The following is a 15,107-nucleotide window of genomic DNA, read 5'->3' on the forward strand; positions in this document are numbered from 1 at the left end:
TCCATCTTACTCTAGAAAAATGATGCTCGAAAACCAGGGATTCTTTACCTCAGTCCATGAAATTTCACGGGGTCCATGAGCTCAGATCAGGGAATAATATATTTCATTTCCATATAATTGGTTTCCCTTGTAATCTTTTGTATTTTATTTATTCATTTAAAAAACATTATTCTAAGGGGTGGTTCATTAGCTTCACCAGCTGGTAAAAGAGGCTAAGAAGTACACACACACACACACACACACACACACACACACACACACACACATTATTCTAAGAAGGGTTCATTAGCTTCACCAGCTGGTAAAAAGAGTCCATGAAACACACACACACACACACACACACACACACACACACACACACACACATTTTTCTAAGAAGGGTTCTATTAGCTTCACCAGTTGGCCAAAGGAGAATAGGAAATCCACATATAGACATAGTTGAAGAACCCCCGATCTAGTCATTTAGTTCTACACATGAAGTGACAGGACTTTCAAGACAAACTGCTGTCTTTAAAAAAAAGTGATTTTTAATGTAATGCCAGATCACAAAAGAGGAAATATTTGTTCGTCACTCTCACACATTTGCCTCTGTTTAAAACTTCACACAGACACATCGCTGAGGCTTTTTCGAGAGTAGGAGGAAGTTCTGAAGCTTTTTTTATTTTTTTTTTTACAAAATACATGAAATAATTTCTAACTGGTAACTCAACAGGTCTCCTGATCAACAGTTACTTCTTTTTAAATACTTGATGGCATACTTGGTCTTCACACGTCAGCTCCTGCAATGAGGAAAACGACCAGTTAATGGGGAATGAGCAGATTTTATTCCCTTTTGGCATCTTGGCTTGTACTGTGACCCTTGATTTCCCAGGGAGAGATGAAGTAAGTGACCACATGAAAAAGAAGGGCTTTTAGAAGCTTTTGTTAAAGTGTATTTCATGAATCCAGTGAACCAGCACACACTGCGGGGCTGTGGAGAATTGGTTCTGACTTGGGAATTGAGCTTTTACAACTCTAAAAATGAAAAGTGCATTGAAATCAAGCTCTAATGGTGGGATTGCTGGTACTCTATGATTAAAACAACATGGTGTAATTTATTAGAAGTAATGAAGCAACCAAGAAGGTAGAAACTAGAGCAAGAAAAGCTTTTTCAAAGTGAAGAGAAAGAGAGAAGCTGCTCAATAGAGTGATGTTCCCTCACTCCATTAGGTCCTGTGTTTGTTTATAAGGATGTTCAGCCCAGTGTGGGAGGCAGATAATTAGAACTTTGCCTGGAGGAACTATTGGCAAATTTTGGATTTATGTTGCAGAAAGGTATTAAAGCCCTGCTTGTCAGCTGACTGGGGCATTGGTTCTGGTTTAGATAGAGGAAAACAGGCTTTATGTTATTCTCATTGAACCTTGGAAAGTGCAAGGGACATGCATGGAACCTTAGAATCCCCATAAACATTGGAGTAGAAAGAAAAAACTCCATCCTCCTGGGGCAGGGATATTTTTGCAATGTTTTGTAATATGCAACATCTCAAAAAGAGGGGAAAACATTGTAGATTTATTCCTAGATCAGCTTATCAAGGTATCCATGCAATTGTGACATGGTGTTAGATTGGAGAGCTTCCTATGGCCCCTAGCCCCGCTAAGCATACAAGTCATTTGAGAAGAAGCCAGAACATCTTTGGAAAGGGTCCAACTCCATTATACACACATATGCAGATACATGCATATATGTTTTCCCACTATAAACATATATGTATACACATGTGTATATATAAGTGAATGTATAGGTATATTTTAACCCCCAACCCCTTGCTATACAATGTTAACATAATTCAATGAATCACAGCCAATGTCCGAGTCTCGATTTGAAACTTAGACCTTTCTGACTCCAGATACACTCTCTCTACTCTACTATCTTGCTGGTTAGATCCACATCTATAGGTTGGAATGTGAATCATCAGAGGCAGACCAGTGCTTAACAAAGTGCTTTTCTCATAGTATGGGGCTTAATAAAGAAATACTTGTAAGATTAAGACATACTGAAGAAATAAACCTCCTCTTACTGATGGTGGAAATAGCCTATTGGCATGGTACATTTCAAGTTTTTTTTTATTATAAAACTATAAAATTTGGGAAATTTGAATAGGTATCAAAGAGAACCTGGAGGGATGAGCAGAACCAGCACAGAGACATAAAGAAGTGGAGAGATGGGAAATCATTATCTGATAGAGAAGGATGAATCCTCTTTAAGTAAACATTTTGAAATTCTCTTGACCAGACAAAACCTATACCTACATATCCTAAAATATCTGTCTCTGTTTCTAATTTGTTGCATGGCTTTACATAAGTCACTTTGCTTTTCTGAGCCTCAGTTTCCCTTATTTATAAAATGAGGAGATTGCACCTCTAAGACTCTCTGCATGTCTCAAATTCTGTAATTCTGATTATCCTTTCTGTTCCTGCTCCTGATCTCCAGCAGGACATTTATGTAGGTCCTGCTCAGATTTGCCTTAACTCCATGTTCATTTGTTTCCAAAGATCCAGATGGTCTTTTGCAGGTTCCTTGCTTTCCTCCTTGGATCTTAGTTTCCTAACTCAGCATTTAGAGCTTTGAAAAAAAAAACAACAGTTCACAGAAGCTGCTCTCTAGATTGTTTCCTAGGGGCCCCCAAGCAGGACAGAAATGGCTTTTTGGTCTGTGAGAGGATGTGCCTTTGACTGAAACTCCAGAGTAGAGGGGGGTAGTTTTTTCTTGTAGTTTCTTTTCTTTTTCTTTAGCCTTACTGGCTTAACAGTATGGTTTAAGTTTGGTCAAATAAAGGGAGAGTGAATGAAGATGAAGCTTACCAAGTGCAGTCTGTCTCCTTCGACCCACTGTTTCCACCCTCGGTTCTTCTTCTCTCCCTTCTGCACACACACCAGCTTATCTCCTTCCCAGATCACTAGAGTCTGTAAGAAGGACAGAGAGTCAGGGTACTCCAAACGAAAAGGCCTAGGACTCACTAATTCCAGATGACTGCTAATATTCCTCCAAGATACTTCAGCCATTTTCTTATTATTTTCTTTTCCTCATTGGCCAGATTTCAGGCATTCAAGACCCTGGTCCAAAGTGTCATTTTAAACCTTCTTTCCTACTATTTCACGCACTGCAGTCAAATTGGACTAAATACTGTCTCTCCCACTCCCCTCCTCCCACATATGAAGTGGTGTATCAATTCTATCTAGTTGCCTTTGTGCTTAATATTCCCCTTATTTAATCCTCTTACCTTTCCTCTCTACCTATCTCAGAACAAGGGGTCCTAGATCTAATCCTAGGAGGGACTGTAGTTCTTGCCCAACTTCATTTTATATATGAGTAAACTAAAGTTAAATGACTTACCTAAGATCACAAAGATAATGAGTGACAGAACAAGATTTGAAACCAAGACCAGGGGCTGATTTCAGCACTCCATGATCAGCACTCTTTTTACTAGTTTGCCCATCTAAATCCCACCTGATTATTGTAACCAAGGAATAATGTTCTAAGTTGACTAAATAAACTTATTCAAATGGAAAAAAATAATAAATCCCACCTGATCTTCATGGCCCACTTAAGTTTTACCTTCCCCCTGAAAAACATCCTCCATCAACCCATCCCACAATGATGCCTCCTTTCAGTGCTCTGCTACTATTCTTATTGTCTGTCCCTTATTATCTGTGAAGGGCAGTGTAGCATAGTGTATTGATGACTTTACCTGGAGGCTGGTTCAATCCTGCCTCACATACTTATTGGCTGAAGGAATCTGGGTAAGTAAGGTAATATTCTCAAACCTCATTTTCCTTGCCTATAGAATGTGCATAATGGGAGCACCTACCTCACAGGGTTATTGTGAGGCTCAAGTAAGATAATAAGTATAAAGCACATAGTGGCACATAATAACAGGTCTAAGGCTGGAAGCAACCTCAGAAGATTTGTAATCAAAAACCTTCCTTTTATAGTAAAAGGAAACTGAGTCCCAGAGAGTCTCAGAGGATTGCCTGAGGTGGGAAAGGTAATAGGTGTCAATGACAGGATTTGCATCCAAGATCTCAGATTCTAGAGCCATGAAGTACCATGACTACCATGCTATGAAGTTTTATTAATATTATCACTTATATAACCTATATTGTGCACTATATTATCTTCTCATCTCAGCTGCATTGCAAGCTTCATCAGGGAAAAGAGTGAATAATCTATTTTGATTTCATGCTCAACCCATCCTCCAGGAGGCACCCACGCCATCTAACAGGGTGCCTCACAAATAGTAGGAGCTCTAGATGCACTGGGGACTTTGCTGATTTTATTGAAATGGTATTTTGCATTAAACAACCCAATTCTGCACAGATGATTGCATTATCTGAATCCCTCTAATAATGACAATATTCAATAATGATAGTCATTTTCAATAAGGAGGCTGCCATCACTTATTATTTCAAGAATCTAAACTAGATTGATCAAATTCAAAGTTTTTCCAGCTACAAAGTAATTGGGTATCAATGAATTACAGGAGTAACTGCAACCTTAATACCTTTACTCTGCTGCGAAACAGACAGTAGGAGGGATGGTAAGAAACTCTTTCAATAATGTTCAATATACCACCATTCAATTCATTTTTATATGGCAGCCTTCATCTTCTGTATCATAGAATACTTGAAAGAGACTCAATTATCTTCAAAAGAGCAGATGGGAAAGGAGGTTATAAACAGAGATGGAAGTCAGAAACTTGTAGAAGGAAGATAAAGGAAAATTGTTCCAAATAGACAGTAGTCAGAGAGCTGCATTCACACAGGGTAGGTGACTCCCTACATGGGAATATGAGGGTAGCAGGAAAGGCATCCTCCCCCCAGATCACTCCTCACTGTCACCCCAGAGCTCCTGAAAGCTCTGCCACTAAAGTCATGCCTTCGTATTAAGGCAACGAATAAAATGCACACCTAACTGCCAAGTGAACCGATACTTAGCTGTTATTAGACATTAACACTTTAGGGAAAATTAGGTCACAAGATTATCGAGTCACTTAGCAGGGCCCTGTAGGAAAGAAATAAAGGGAAACGACTCTGTTAGGATAGGAATAGAATGAAGGAAAGGTCCGGAACACAGAAAATTGTTCCGAAGACAAGCCTGAGTAGGGAACTACCATTAGGGGCCCTGGACAGCATGAAGGCACTGAACCTTTGTACAAAAGGAAGACCATTGATACTAAAAAGGAAGGGAAAGAGGGATACTATATCCTAGTGGTTTTCCTTTTTAGTTTGTCTTGGGACTGGTTCTGGACTACTTAAAAAAAAACTGGTACTCTGGAGAGCAGAGTAGAAATATTTGACTAATTTGTCCTTGCTTTTAAAAATGCAAATGTGGATACTAGGTCCTATAATCAATGGCAAATACAATGTCTCTTGTTTACCTTGTGTCTTTAAGATATGCTGAATAAGGAAAGGGATGAGGAGAATTTGGAGAAAATCATTATTAGAAGACAGGGATGAAGAAGGGTGGGTAAAGTTAAAGTCAGCCAAAAGGAGACTTAGGGATGCTGCTGTTGCTGCAATTGTGAGTGAAGAGTTGGACAATGAAACAAAAAGAGATGGAGAAAGACCCAAGAAGGAAAACTTTAGGGAGTACACTATGAAAGGAAGCTCTCCAGATTCAGAATCCGAGGACCTGGGTTTGAGTCCCACATTTGCTCTTCATTATCTATTGTGACAGAGGTTGACACCAGAGAAAAAGTGCCAGACTGAGGAGTATATTAAATTGATCACCTCGATGTGGCCCCAGGAGTGAATTCCCTGAGGGGAGAAGACTCTGGCTGGAGAGCAGTGAGGTCTCTCCATCTATAGACGTCAAGAGAGAAGGTGGATAAAGACTTTCTCCTGAGGGTTACCCACTTTTCCTGCTGGTGACTGGAAATCTTTCCCCCCAACACTTTCCAATTGAAGGGACTTCTGAAGAGAAACCTGAACAGACTTTACCTCAGCTCCTGTTGGCCAGGGGTGAGTCACCCTGACTCTCTCTCAGGGGGCTCAGGCTGCCTAGGCCTGAGTTCACCCCAAACTCGAGGAGGAGGGAAAAGAGTTTTAGATAGAGACAGGGACCCCCTTTTCCCACTTTCCTTTTCCCATTCTTCCCTGCCTGTTATTTCCTTTTGTATTATCTGATTGAGTTAACATTAAAGTTATCTGTTTCCCAAGCTGAGTGTGAGTGAATGGATCAAGGGGAGGCCTTTTGGGTCTCAAGTAGTGGAGGGGGGACAAGAGGGACAAGAGCGAATTGGGGAGAGCAGCTTTAGCTAAGGAGGGAAGGCAGAAGGGGGAAAAATCTTCAAACCTCCTCTCCTCCCTCTAAGCCAACCCGTTACATCTGCTGTCTCCCTGGAACCCTGCTTTGTGGAAGGTGTTTCTCCTATCTTTCCCCCCTCTCTCTATACCTTGGGGTCCAAGCCTACTTTGAGGGGTACATTCCTTTCCCTCTTTATTTTTTTTAAAACACTATGGAAACCTCGGCAAAGTCACTTAAAGTCCCTGGGTTTCAGTTTCTTCATATAAAAAATAAAGTGGCTGAATTGGAAGATCTCTAAATTTTCTGTTAGCTCTCTCTGATCCTATATATTTAGAATGCATCAGTAGAAGAGATTTAGGTTATGGATAGTTTGTTTCTTCCGTTCTATCTAAGTCTTCATGACTCCATTTGGAATTGTCTTGGCAAAGATTCTGATGTAGTTTGCCATTTCCTTATTCAACTCATTTTATAGATGAGCAAACTGAGGCAAACAAGATTAAATGACTTGCCCTGGGTTACACAGCTAGTAAGTATCTGAGGCAGAATTTAGGGTTAGGGGAAGAATGGTAAGTCTCCACAATAGAGGAGATACTGCAAAGAAGATTTCAAATTTTCAACAGGAGCAGCAGCTACTTTGAAGTTTGACAAGATATAAAGGAAACTGAGTCCATGAAGGACTGAGAAAGAGGCAGGATTGCTGTGAACAGATGTGATACTATCACCATTGACAAAAAATTTGGGAAAATCAACTGTTCTGAAAGATACAAAGTACAATAGAATAAAGCTAGAGGACAGACCTGGTTTCTAATGAGAAGACAACTAGATCTGAAAAGAAATTAAATGATATACAATATTCATTTGGAGCTAACATTAGAATAGAAGAATAGTGCAAATATGGAGACAAATTTTGGCATTTGTTCTGATTTCTAATGAATTCGCTTTCAGGCTTCATAATACAGTAACTCCTCACCTAATCAAAATCATTGGAAAATGATGCTTCCTATAGAAGTGAATTTTCCTGGGAGGAAAAAATGGACCTTATGCCTTTAATGCTGAAGTTTGTTTGTTTTAACCTTCTTAAACAGAACCCACCAAATAAAATCAAGTGTATTCTTGATGAGTCAGGGCATTACTTGTCTTTTTGCAAAAATAGTCTTCCATAGCTGGTAAATAATTTCTGCTCCTCTACACTGGTAGAATCATTAGGTTCCTTCAAAATTTAGCTTAGGTGCTCACTTCTTCCTCCTTGAGTGCATTCCCTTTTGGAATTACTTTGTAGTGCTTTTATCTCCTTTGTTCTCGTATACATGTATACTCCTAATAATCAAATATTATATTTGTATTGTAATAGCATATGATATTATGTTAATATTTTAATTATACTAGGCTAATATTATATCCTCTTACAAACATCTTGAAGGCAAGAACAGTTTCATTTTTTCCTTTGTATTTCCTGAGCCTCATATACAGTAAGAACTTAAGAAAGCTTTGTTGAATTGACATGTTTGCTGAATCACTAGGAATCTCAGGGATTTGTCCATGCTGGACGTGATATTACATGATGCCTTCTGGGACTATTAAGATGAATAGAGACATTTATTCCTCTGGGGAATGAACGGTCCAAGACTACTGGATTTTTATGCAGGAATCCCTTCCATATCACAACTTTCCCCATAATGGTTTCAAAATATTATAGGTCAACATAAAAATTATTTAAATAGGAATCTTTGGAGAGTTTTGTGACAGCCACTAATGACACACAAAGGCAGGCAGATGACACAAAAAATTTGGAAATTCATCAATGCATAGAATATAAGTAAACACCTCATGAAAGAAAAAGAAAAAATTCAGACTTCTCCAGTACACAGGAAAGGCCAAAGAAATGTATATGAATTTTTCTTATCACAGGAATGGCACACTCCTAACCCCAGCATGTGGAAAGGATACTTGTATATCATTTCTGTTTCTTCTCCATGCAGTGACTATTGCTGCTACTTTCAATATGGCCATATTTTACACAAGGGTGAAGTTCTAGGGGAGGCTCTGCCTCACCTCACCTACAGTGTAAAGGGCTTCAAGGGCTTTGTTATCATTATATTATTATTATTACATTATATTATTCTGAGACTTTCTTTGATTCTTTGAATTATTTCAAAGATCCCTGCTCTGATGGTGGATATTACTACTAATTTGGCTTTATATATGTATTTGTAAATAGAATATATGAGTATATATGTGCATGTATATATATATATAAACATACACCCACATACATATATACATACTCATTTATATCTACCACATCATCTAGTTACTATGTATTATATATGTATATGATTCCATATACACATATACCATACATACATACATACACACATATACCACTATATACACTATATATATGTATATATCATATATATACAGATAGATAAATAGATAGATAGATACATACATACATACATATTTCTATAGCCCAAGAAGAATCCAAGAGATCAGAGCTTGTTTTTAAAATAGGACACTTTCTTACATGGACGATACAATTTATTCATAGCAAAAAGGCAAAGCTACAAACTCTGCTGTTCATTGCTTGCCTCATAAAGCTCTACTCCCCCTGCCCCATCTCTCCCAGTTGCTCATGTTATTTTTCCATCATATATCTCAGAACAGCTGGCCCTTGCATTAGCTGCTGTGTGAAATGGAAAATAAAAGCCCAGGCTAGTACCTTAACGTGCCTATCATCCAGGCCTTTAGTGAACTCATCAAATTCAACTCCAACAGTGAAATCCAAATCATAGTTCCGGAATGTGCTGTTTGTTTTAGTCTTGAAGTTATCACCATCTTGATCAATTATCTTTGTCTGAGATAGGTGCTTGGCAATCTTGCGGGTGGCAAAATCAATACCTGTTGGCAGAGAGAGCTGTTAAGTTCATGATGCTCTAAGCCAGACTAATTCATTTCTTTAACAAGACCAGACATTCAGCATCTATGATCAAGATCATAGCCAGGCATCACTCCATTATTTATACACTAACTAGGAGAGTCCATTACATAAAGGGGGTTGGGTGGGGGGAGAGAAACCCTAGTTTTCCGGCATCTTAAAAGTGGAATGAACTTCCTGCAGTGGAGAACAGGTTCACAAATTAGGTTTGTCTTTATTCATCCATTCTGAAAACAAATTGAATATTTTCCATGAAATAATGAATAGAGTGGGCTCAGAGCCAGGGAGACCTAGCTTCTGACATAGACTGGCTGTATGTGACCCTAAGCAAGTACCTGAACCTCTCACTGCTGTAGGCAAGTCTAAGATTTAGAGAAGTTGCCAGCCTGAATTAGTAGAGGAAATTTCCTGTACCAATGAAATCAAAGGTCCAGTCCCTTTACAGTGCTTGGCTCAGTGTCTTACAAAGAGAAAGCACTTAAATGCTTTATCATCATCATCTTCATCATCATCCTCTCTCTCTCTCTCTCTCTCTCTCTCTCTCTCTCTCTCTCTCTCTCTCTCTCTCTCTCTCTCTCTCTCTCTCTCTCTCTCCCCCCTATTTAGTAACCCTCAGTAAGTGAAAGAATATTTGCATTTCCAAAAGTAAGTACAAGACCCACAGGTCTTGTAATTTATATTAGGTAGTCAAGTTAATGTAGAATCTAGAACTGTTTTAATATAACCTAGAACTTGTGCTAATACTCTACTTCTGGTCATGCATAAGGCTTAACCCAAACCCAGACCTCCAAACCACTAGAGCTGCCATTAGTCAATCAATCAGTAAATAAACATTTATTAAGCACCTTCTATATGCCCAGCTTTGTGAAAGGCATTGGAAATACAAAGAAAGGGGAAAGACAGTCCCTGTCTTCATGAGCTCACAATCTAATGGAGCATGCAGATAACTATGTAAACAAAACTATATACAGTATAAGCAGGAAATAATCCAACAGAGGGAAGGAAGGCACTAGAGTTAAGAGGGATTAGGAAAGGTTTCCCCTAGAATCTAGAGTCTAGAAGGTAGGATTTTAGCTGGGATTTAAAGGAAGTCAGGAAAGCCAGGAGGCAGGGGCAAGGAAGGAGATCATTCCAGTCACAGGGGGCAGCTAGTGAAAATGCTGGAAGCTGAGAAATAGTGTCTCAGTTGAGGAATAGCAAGGAAGCCAGTATTCCCATTATGAGTAGAGGGTAATTTATAAGTTGAATATTGCTCTTCCTTTGGGGTAAATTTATTCAGAATTTGGTCTCTAGTCAAATACTGCTATTTAGCAATATTTGCGATAATAAATGCTATAGTACATAATCTATATAGCTATAGATGACATGAGTGTATTGTTTAAGGATCTTTAACACATTAAAGCTCTAAGCTTTCTTCAAAATATCTGCCTTGTGATGTTTATCATTAAAAAAAAACCCATATTCTGTCTTAGAATCAATACCAAGTATTGGTTCCAAAACAGAAGAGCAGCAAGGGCTAGGCAATTGGGGTTAAATGACTTAGCCAAGATCACACAGTGAAGAAGTATCTGAGGTCACATTTGAACCCAGGACCTTTCACCTCTAGACCTGGTTCCTGTCATTTTTTTTAAAACACTGACTATATTGTAAGGGCAATAATGATTATGATAACAATGAGAAAAGTTTGAATTTTTATTGTTATTTTTCTCTAAGAAACTAGAGTACTATATCAATACCCTCTTATGAAGCATCATTGTGTTTCATTTGATAATAGATAAAACATTATCATATCCACTTTGAGAAACTCAGGAAATAATTTACATTTGACATTTCTTATAGCTCCATGCAGTTCTGATAACAAAATATTCCTCATCATCTTTCTTTGTTCTACCTTCCATTATCTCTTTATATCAAATTATTTGCTTTTTGTCCCTATTTCAGAAGATTATAGGATGCCGAGTTGTAAGGAAACTGAGAGATCATCTAGTCCAACCAATTAATAAAAATATGTTTTTTAAGATGAGGAAATTAAGATGAATATACTGGGCTAAGTTCCCACAAGTAGTAAGAAGAAGAAATGAATTTAATGTTATGTCCTCTGATTATTCCCACTATGCTTTCTTAGATACTTCAGGAAAGCTGGAAGAGACCTCAGACATCAGCTAGGCAATCTCTTCATTTTACAGATGAGAAAACTGAGGCTCAGAGAAGTTATTACTTCCCTAATATGGAAGACAAGGTAGTAAATGGTAACTAGGATTATAACCCAGTTTGTCCCCACCATGTCTAAGGCTCATTCCATTGTACCTCATGTTGATAGGTAATAAAAGTAAAGAGTATAAAGGGTAGACTGCATAATAATTGTAAAGAATCCTGAATATTGAGCTAGTGAAAATTCTAAAACAAAGGTGTGACATGATGACAGTGCCATTTTAGGGTGAATTATCTGGCTGTGGTACAGGATTGATTGGTAGATCAAGAAATTGAAAGTTGGCAGAGCAGTTAGCATAATAGTCCAGTGGTGAAATGAAAATGGATGTAGAAACAAGAATGGGAAGGGAATGACAGATTGAAGAGATGTGGCATTATTGAATGTCAAGAATTGGAAGGGACTTTGGAGTCCATCTAACCCTACAGTCCTCACTTTATGGCTATGCAAACGAAAGATTAGGTATGCTAAGTAACATGTTGAAGGTCACTCAGGTAGAATTGACAAGATGTGGTAACTGAATAAGGAAGATGAGGGTAAAAGATGGTTTGGGCTTTGTGCCTGGATTCTCCAATTCATCAGGAAAATGATGGAACAAATAACAGAAGTGAAAAAGTCAAAAAAGGACACAATAAGGAAGATTTGGCTCATCTTAAACAGAAAGCTTATATTGGGGAGTCGGGAAATAAGGGAGAATATTGGAAAGATGGTGAGCTTGGTATTAGACACACTAAGTTTTTGGTGATGGAGAAATATCTACTTCAAAATGTCTCTCAAAGAAGTGGAAATAGAGCTCAGAGAATGACCAGAGTTTAGAGAAGGAACTGGTGAGAACCAAACCGGTAGAACTCATCATCATAAATAGTTGATGATATTTACTAAAGAACTCTAGAAGTATTTAGAGAAATCTCTTTGAGTTTTGAGTTAGAGAAAATCACTTTGTGCTTTGTGGTGGGAGCAATATGCATCTTAGTCTTAGGCTACTTTATCTATAAGAGGATTTGAAAATGTCATCAAGACTTCTGTGGGGCAGTGGGGTAGCTCTATGGATAAAGAGAAAGACCTGGGGTTGGGAGGACCTAGGTTCAAATCTGGCCTCAAACATTTCTTAACTGTGAAACCCTAGTCAAGTCATTTAATCCCAATTGTTTAGCCCTTACCACTCTTCTGCCTTAGAATTAATGCTCTGTAACCCTTAGTAACACTTTTAAGTATTACAGCCTATGGGGTCAAAATTGAAATAGGACATAGCCAGTCTCTGTGACTTCTTTTCATACCTCAACAGATAGCATTTATGTAGCAGATACAAGATAGTTTATCTGGGCAGCCTAAGACTGGAATCATAGAAATATTTCCCTTTTCATCTTCACCACACTCACACACACTCACACACACACACACACACACACACACACACACACACAGACATGCACATACACTTTCTAAGATACTTATTGATTAGTATTGATTCCAAGACAAGATAAGAGTTTAAAAAAGAAAAGAAAGAAGAGGCTTAGGGGACAAATGCTTGGACCATTGATGTAGTTTCCTGGTGACTTTAATACAAAAAAAAAAAAAAAAACAGAACAAGAGGCGTCAGTAGCTCAATTCCTCAAGCTCCTAACCAGCAGACTAATGAATCTATGGTGCAACTTTGTTAAATATCCTTTCTCTGCTGTGGCAAAGTAAACATCCTTCTGTTAACATTAGATGATCTTCAAGTGTTTTATCTCATCCCAATTTTTAACCTGAAACATCAGACAAGCCTCTATCAGGCCTGACTTACAACACGTTCACCACACAACATATAGATGGCCCCATAAGAAACTATATCCTGGGCTGCCTGGACCATGGTTCTGAGATGTTTGGGAATTCTTTTGGAACACGCCTAGATTTGCTCTACTCTTAAATGTCCTGAAACTTAAAGGCACACTGTCTAGGTTTATGTACCTCCTCTGTCTTGTTGAGATACGAGTGTCTTTATCTTCTGTCCCTCCTCCCATTGCCACAGGGACTTCTGGGACCTAGTTGAATTGCAATTCTACTTATTTGAGGTTTTCTTACACAGATGGATGAAAGTTATCTTACTCTTGCCATTACATACCGTCCCTGCTCAACACCATTTGCTTCCCATGCCCATGGCTCTTTCTAAAATAAGCGCCAGTTGGAGAAAACACACTTTAAACCCTTTAAATTCTCTGACAGCTCATTTAGATGACTTCCTGGTTTGAGAAATCATCCAGTAACACTTTGAAGTATCACAGCCTGCAGGGTCAAAAGAGAAATAGAGACACAAACAGTCTCTGTGACTTCTTTGCACCTTTAATATGTCTGTCCTCAACAGTTAGCATTTATGTAGAAGATTCTAAATAGGATGCCTAACACTGGAATTATATAAATGTTTCCCTTTTTGTCTCTATCCTCCCCCCACCCCAAACACACACACACACACACACACACACACACACACACACACACACACACACACTCACTCACACGAACATACAACTTCTAAGATACTATTGATCTCTTTGGAGGAAAAAGCCTTTATTGGATAAAAAGATCCAGTATTTTGGACTCTAAACTGATTCTTCTTGGAAAAAGCCCAGTGAAGAATAACCTCCAGATTCTAAGTATTTAAAAATCTACCTTTGAAGGAGACAGGAAGTATATTAAAAGGGCTATTTATATCGTCACCCACAATATTCTCCAGCGCCTGTCCCAAAAGCCAAAGAACAAAGAATGAGGAGGTCTCTCTCTACCCTCCCTTATTTCCCTTTACTGTCCAATATAAACATTCTGTTTTAAATGGGCCAGAGCCTCCTTATTCACTACTTTATGTCAGATAATTCTTGCCAATCCCACTTTGCTCACACTATTCCCTTTGCCCTTACTCTACAAGACCCAATTCCATTTCCAACTCTTCTATGAAGCCTTCCACAACAATTCTGGCATACTTTGACCTCTTCTTCTACTGGCATTGTACAGCGATCAATAGCAGCCAGATCGTGCTCAGCTATTCAATGCTGGGAGTGACTTTAGAGGTAATTTAGTCCAACCCCCTCATTTTACAGTGGAGGAACAGGTAAAAATGATTGCTTGACCCAAATGACGGGTCACTTCAGACAGTCAAAGAAAAGTTGATACAGTCTCCTGTCTCCATCCACAGTTGCTGTCAATCTCTTAGTTATTCCGTCCGCATGTCTCAGGTAACTATTCTGACTGAACATTTCATCAAAGGGACCGAATAATTTTGCCATCATACAGACACAGCTTCAATGACCTAGCAAGCCCTCTGAACTGAGGCCCAAGACCCGAGCTCCAGGGAGCTGTGCTGTTCAGAAACAAGTTAAGAAGTTGAAAAGGAACCAGAGAGAAGAAAGGGAAGAGATCTGGTCAAAAAGAAGAGGTAGTGAGTGGGATGTAGTAGAAAAGGGGCGAGATTTAGATGGAGGAGATCTGAGCCCACATCCTGATCAGAAATTCATATTTACTGTGAGATCATAGACAAGTCATTTATTGTTTGTGAATCTCAGTTTCTCCATCTGTAAAAATACCCTCGCTGTCTAGATCATCGAGAGGCCCCTATTTGTAGACCAAGATGAGAGCAATTTTTCATTATTATCCTCATAACAATATTGCTATATAGTGCTTTAAGGTTTTAAAAGTGATTT

At 38.6% G+C, this 15,107-nt stretch overlaps 1 protein-coding gene across 1 annotated transcript in view; it reads right to left on the reverse strand.

Annotated features, from left to right (window-relative positions):
• Positions 1 to 505: 505 nt before the first annotated feature.
• Positions 506 to 15,107, reverse strand: part of RBP2 (retinol binding protein 2) — a 30,476-nt gene continuing 15,874 nt past the window's right edge. Inside the window, exons 3-5 of the mRNA XM_007493945.2 lie at positions 9,009 to 9,187; positions 2,842 to 2,943; positions 506 to 779 (exon numbers count right to left, since the gene is read on the reverse strand). Coding sequence (XP_007494007.1) covers positions 729 to 779; positions 2,842 to 2,943; positions 9,009 to 9,187 — 332 coding nt within the window. The 3' untranslated portion in view covers positions 506 to 728. The remainder of the gene's footprint in view (positions 780 to 2,841; positions 2,944 to 9,008; positions 9,188 to 15,107) is intronic.

Source organism: Monodelphis domestica, chromosome 4, assembly GCF_027887165.1.
Source record: "Monodelphis domestica isolate mMonDom1 chromosome 4, mMonDom1.pri, whole genome shotgun sequence".
Lineage (NCBI taxonomy): Eukaryota > Metazoa > Chordata > Mammalia > Didelphimorphia > Didelphidae > Monodelphis > Monodelphis domestica.